Here is a 6,036-nt window from a genome sequence, read left to right on the forward strand (position 1 = left end):
TTATATAACTTAAAAAGTTGATCTCCAACGAATCAATTTTATTAATATTAAATGAAGCCTACTAGATTATGCAATTCTGATTATGCAGTCTTTTTTCGTCTTCACATCCGTCAAAGTAATAAATGAAGGATTGAAATAAGTATTATTTATGTATTTATGAAATTAAGCGTCACCTTGTCTTACTATTTATGGTTCTCAAGTTCTTGCTGACGAGTCAGATTTTCCATGATAAGCAGGTTTTTTTAACGAGTCATAACGAAACTGCCCTGAAGAAATCTTCAGCCAATATTTCGGGTCCCTAGAAATCAACATAACTTAATATTTATTAACATTTTGAGCGTTTTATCCTGTGTGGCTTCCTTACATTAAACTTAAGGTTTACGTCAGAATCATAAGTATGTATACACATAAATGCGTTGTTAATGAGCTTTCCAAAGCATAATGGTCATGGACGTATTCAGATTCTTTCGGAATCAGCAAATACTTGTTCGAATCCATTAACTTGAAGGTACTCGGAGCAAGATAATTGATAAATAAATCAACATTAACGTATCTCGTGAATCTCGCGTTAGAAGGTCAAGCTTTCTGAAAATCCGACATATTCAAAACCCTAATTAATTCATGTCTCCAAATAGTTTCAGATGAACTGTTTGATATTTTAATGTACGACCCACCGTGTATACTATTCCCTGCAATATTACAATAACCTGATCCGTTTAATCGCGCCGGATTTCCTCGAAATTGTGACTGCCCTTTGGACTCGACAAAACTCGCAAGTGAGAGTTGGCGATTGCGCTAAAGACCCGATCTTGTATTAAAAAAAAGAGTTATCCACAGGTATGTCCGGAATTCCTTATCGATTACCTCATAATTGTACATAATTATGAACTCGTACTGAGAGATCGTATGAACTTGTCGATAAAAACGAACTCCTCATAAAAAATCGGCCCGAATCGAAATAATCGAAATTATAACTTACGTGAAAAGACGAACAAATATCCCCCGTTAAAATGTACAATTATAATTAAATACGTAACCTTCATAAGTAATGCCATGGTGTAATTTTTGTTTTTAAAGTAAATTGTGAGTTTGGTAAGAACGGAGTGATAGCATATCTGAGTCGGTAATTGCAGGATGTCGGTAACATCGCGAAGTTTCGGCAATCATTACTCGCAGGCACGTGAAGAGGTAATGGTCGCCGACGGGAAAGGGTTGCCAGTCCACACTCTTTGCGGATGTGCATAGGAATATTACGACACATCGAAGTACACCGGGTCAGGTTAGTCGCGGAATGTTGCTGATTCGCAGCAGCTGATTCGAGGGATTAAAGGTGGTCTCCCCACTACCCATACATTCTGCACTCCGAAGCGATAGCTAGTTCATCGGGCGACTCGTTCGTCGTGACACGGAGCATCCTGGTGGTTACCTGAAGGAATGGCGCCGACACTGAGTAAACTCGCAACGAGACGCTCCTTGACAGGCGCAGTGGCGATCGGCGTCTTTGTCTGGCTGCTCAAGAAGAGAGCTAGAAAGCCTCCTGCCCGAACAAGGTGATTGTCGTATCATTGTCTAAGTGAGTGTTTGGGAAAAATTGGATTTCTTGGTCACCATCGGCGTTTGCTTTTCAGAAACGCCTATCCTACGAACGATATCCACTATGTCATCAAGGAGGTAAAGGATCGTCGATGGGTTCTAGGCACTTTAAAAGCATCGCAAGAGTTACAGTGAGTTTTCTGCCACAGGAGAGGCCTAAAGGTCCAAAAGCGCAAGTCAATGCCACCTTCTTTCGACAACTACGCCAATTGCTCTCCCTTGGAATCCCGGGTCTCTTCTCCGCCGAGGCAGGATTCATCGTCCTGGTTGCCTTTTCTCTCATCTCCAGGTCTCTCTGTGACCTGTGGTTGATTCATATTACGACTATGATCGAGAAGTGAGTTAAACTCTTTGTAATACTTTTCCATTGTACACGGTGGATTTGAAGTGGTCTTCACGTTCAGGTTCTTGTTACAGCTGCATCGTTAACACGAATAGAGAGTTGTTCAAGAAACGTCTCGTCACGCTGTTATCCGTTATACCATTGGTACGTGTAGCTGTTGATAAATGTTGTGGTTTTGTAGTAATTATTTGGTTTTTAAATGCAGGTTTCTGTCGTGAACAATGTGTTGAAATATAGCATAGGGGAAGTGAAACTGAGGCTGAGAACGAACATCACTCATCACTTGTTGGATCAGTACCTCAAGTAAGTTCGAGCTTAGATTCCTCCTTGTGTTTGTAATGTTAAATATAATATTGCAGTCGCAGTATTATGTTTTGTGTTCCTATATTAAATATGTAGCACTTTCATTCATGAGCCTGTTTCAATACAATAGGGAGTCAAAGGTGAAAATTCAGCTTTTATGTTTAGTAGCCATTGGGGATGAACAGATAATCTAAAAGTCATTCTTGTTACGTAATCGTCTTACATAGTTACCGAAATTCTTTGGCTCCTACTATATGTACCGTATCGTGTATTTTGCATGACCTTGAAATGTACCACCTTTATTAACATTTAAGCATTATCTGTGGAATTTTAAGCAAATCATCATTTTAGAGGCTTCACTTACTACAAGATGAATAATTTGGATTCTCGAATCGCAAATCCGGATCAGCTGCTGACAACGGACGTGGATAAGTTTTGCGACAGTTGTACAGATCTGTACAGCAACATTGCCAAGCCCGCTTTAGACATTTGTATTTACGTTTATAGACTTACTTCTAACCTTGGTGGCAAGGCAAGTAGATATCCACTTTATCAGGCATTTTGTATATATTTTCTCCTGATTACATTGCTTTACATTCAATTTCATTACAGACACCACTGTTAATGTTGACGTACCTGATTGCGGCAGGAGGTTTCTTAACGCATCTTCGCAAACCTTTAGGACAAATGACTGTAAAGGAACAAAAGTTAGAGGGAGAATTTCGTCATATTAATTCTCGCTTAATCACCAATTCCGAAGAGGTAGCCTTCTATCAAGGAAACACACGCGAGAAGTTAACATTACTTGCTAGTTTCCATAAACTGGTAAGTGTATACAATTAAGAGTATAAAATGCTACGGAACTAAAATATTTAAAATTCTTTTAAATATTAGACAGCACACCTACGAAAGCTTCTGGAATTCAGAGTCATAATGGGTGTAGCAGATAACTTCATTGCTAAGTGTAAGTATATCAGGTTAAGTTTTACGACATGTGTAACGATTTCCTAATAATTTCTGTTTTATGATTACAGATTTGGCGTCTATTGTGGGCTTTTATGCTGTGAGCATACCATTCTTCGAAAAGAACCACCCGATTCTTTCAGGGTCTACTGATCATCGATTTAGAAATTATTATGAGTACGGTCGAATGTTAGTAAAATTAGCTGAGGCGATAGGCAGATTAGTTCTCGCTGGCAGAGAAATGACAAGACTAGCAGGATTAACGGCAAGAGTAACGGAAATTAAGGATGTTCTGCGTGACTTGAACAATGGGAAATATCAGCGAACAATGGTCACAGATGCAAAGACTAGCTCGATCGGTGCTCCTGGTGCTGGAACGATAATACCCAGAGATAATATCATTCGCTTCGATAAAGTCCCATTGGTTACACCAAATGGTGACGTGCTCATCAGAGAACTTACATTCGAAGTGAAATCCGGAATAAATGTACTGGTCTGTGGCCCTAATGGCTGTGGAAAAAGTTCCCTTTTCAGGATACTCGGTGAGGTAAGTTAGCCGAATGGAGCTTTGGAACCGGTTATTTTGCGTCTATGCGTAAACTAAACATTGCGATTGCAGTTGTGGCCAGTGTGGGGAGGTACGATAACAAAACCACCACGTGGAAAGCTATTTTATATTCCACAAAGACCGTACATGACACTGGGTACGTTACGCGACCAAGTAATTTACCCACATACTCAGGCCGAAATGATACGGAGAGGTAACGCGAAGGATGAGGATCTACAAAAGTTCCTCGATTTAGTTCAACTGAACCATTTGCTTGAAAGGGAAAACCAAGGAAATAGCCATGGACAAGGTTGGGACACCGTAGCTGATTGGATGGACGTTTTGTCTGGAGGAGAGAAACAACGAATTGCGGTAACACTATACTTCTGATATCATGATATTGATCGTTTTTTTCCATTTCTGGTTACGATAACGATTCCTCCTTTTTGAAGATGGCAAGGTTATTCTACCACAAACCGCAATTTGCAATTCTGGATGAGTGTACGAGTGCTGTAAGCGTCGACGTTGAAGACTCTATGTACACATACTGTAGAAGTGCCCAAATTACGTTGTTCACCGTCTCTCATCGTCGATCTCTGTGGAAACACCATGAGGTACTGTTCCACGTTACCGATTATATTCCTTCATCGGGCATATTTACCCTTTTTCATTTTCAGTATTATCTACAAATGGATGGTCGAGGGAACTTCGAGTTTCAGCCCATTCAACCGGACACTGAAGAGTTTGGTTCGTGAATCCTTGTGTCCCTTGCGTCGATCGGTTCAGCGTAATGCTTGACTTTATTTGCAAGGGACAGTTTCGACAGAAATACAGCAAGGATAGCAGCGAAAAGTTCTGGGCAAATTAGGCAAGCTAGGTCACAAACTGGCGTTGCAGCCGAAAACGACGTCCTTCAATGTGCCAAACCTGAGCAGGGTTGAACCTTTGAAAGAAGACATGCAACGAGTTGACAACATTAAATGCATAGATCAAACCAAGATCCGCGGTTGAAGGCGCGCTTGGCACACGTGTGTCTTATATTTTTCTATCGGTCTTTTTATATAACATCAATATTACGACCATAAACATTTACGCGCACACAACCAAGTACGCACTTAGTGGTACCGGGTAGTTGATAATTTTTCTATCTACATCTCTCACAATCTGCAACGTAGACGTCACTATTGACAAGTATCCTTCCCTTGCTCTCTGCATATATTATGGAGGGAAATTTTGGAAGAGCTTTTCACAGAATATGTCATGAAATCCAAAAATCAGGATACGGCGTACATTCAACAGTGGCTACTTTATATTAACAGCCTGCACTTGAACCATCTTATACGTCGTATCTTTGGTTCCATTCTTTTGGATTCCACGGCGAATCCGATGAATCAGTTTCATCGGATAACAATGTCTGTATCGAACAAAAACTATCACCCGATAGGTATAGGCCCACAAGTTACAGAAAGCAATTCACCTTATCCCTTACTTCAAGTAATCGAACCAGAACTATGGAGCATGCTAATTTGTATATAACTTGATTCCACTATAAGGGACAGTCTAAAAATGTCACATTACCGATTATCATGTGTCGATCACATTGGATAGCTATTGCCAAGAGATATATTTACGGGATTGCTGGACAATAAAAATACCAAGAGAACGGAATAAAAACTCGACACGTAAACCTTAACCATTCCTCTCTCCAATCATCCCCCAGCGGTCGAACTTTGTTTAGAAAGTCCATGAACAAACATCCTTCCTTCGTAACGGTCCAAAGATCTATTCCAACGGAAAAGAAACGCGACGCGTCACTGCGTTACCGACGACGAGTCCCGACAAGTCGGACACGTGACTCGTTTCCTCCGCCGCAACGGCACTGGCAACACTAGTGCAATTTCACTTAACGAGGCAGAGCTTCAGTGATTGGTTCACATCTTCCAGGCCCATAGCCAGTACATGTACTATGAAAGTCACCCCTAACCCCAAAACCTGTACCAAAGGATCTCATAAAATCTCGATACCACCTCCTGGATCGCCATGCATAACCTCCGTCATAACCTCCCGTTCCGAGTCATGGATCCAAGCCTATTCTCCCAAATATTCCCTTGATTAATGTCAATTAATATCAATCGAAAAACGCTTAAGTAGAACGAAGCGAGGGGCCCGTAGAGCGCATGCGCGGCCCTGGGCCCCGGCCGGGCGACGAAGTTCTCCGATTGGTCGAGCAGACGCGGCGCCGGGAGCGCCCTCGCGGCAGTGGCCGGCGGCTCGCAGGGGCTCGGCA

At 41.6% G+C, this 6,036-nt stretch overlaps 1 protein-coding gene across 1 annotated transcript; it reads left to right on the plus strand.

The window, feature by feature from the left end:
* The first annotated feature begins 957 nt into the window (after nucleotides 1-957).
* On the plus strand, nucleotides 958-5,417 carry LOC105704108 (ATP-binding cassette sub-family D member 3). Its single transcript, XM_012433053.2, has 13 exons — nucleotides 958-1,279; nucleotides 1,369-1,550; nucleotides 1,629-1,671; nucleotides 1,743-1,930; nucleotides 2,011-2,080; nucleotides 2,142-2,239; nucleotides 2,591-2,771; nucleotides 2,852-3,064; nucleotides 3,134-3,203; nucleotides 3,274-3,749; nucleotides 3,822-4,121; nucleotides 4,202-4,363; nucleotides 4,427-5,417. The coding sequence occupies exons 2-13, from the start codon at nucleotides 1,435-1,437 to the stop codon at nucleotides 4,502-4,504; spliced, it is 1,995 nt and encodes a 664-aa protein (XP_012288476.1). The 5' UTR covers nucleotides 958-1,279; nucleotides 1,369-1,434; the 3' UTR covers nucleotides 4,505-5,417.
* Nucleotides 5,418-6,036: the final 619 nt, after the last annotated feature.

This window comes from Orussus abietinus, unplaced genomic scaffold (assembly GCF_000612105.2).
Source record: "Orussus abietinus isolate OABI.00-Male unplaced genomic scaffold, Oabi_2.0 scaffold7, whole genome shotgun sequence".
Taxonomy (NCBI): Eukaryota; Metazoa; Arthropoda; class Insecta; order Hymenoptera; family Orussidae; genus Orussus; species Orussus abietinus.

Bases quoted from the DNA above. Each gene is read 5' to 3' on its own strand.
- LOC105704108 (XM_012433053.2), top strand. From the start codon at position 1,435: ATGGCGCCGACACTGAGTAAACTCGCAACGAGACGCTCCTTGACAGGC. The intron at 3,065-3,133 runs GTAAGTGTATAC...TTTAAATATTAG, and splicing joins TTGCTAGTTTCCATAAACTG to ACAGCACACCTACGAAAGCT. The intron at 3,750-3,821 runs GTAAGTTAGCCG...TTGCGATTGCAG, and splicing joins TTTTCAGGATACTCGGTGAG to TTGTGGCCAGTGTGGGGAGG.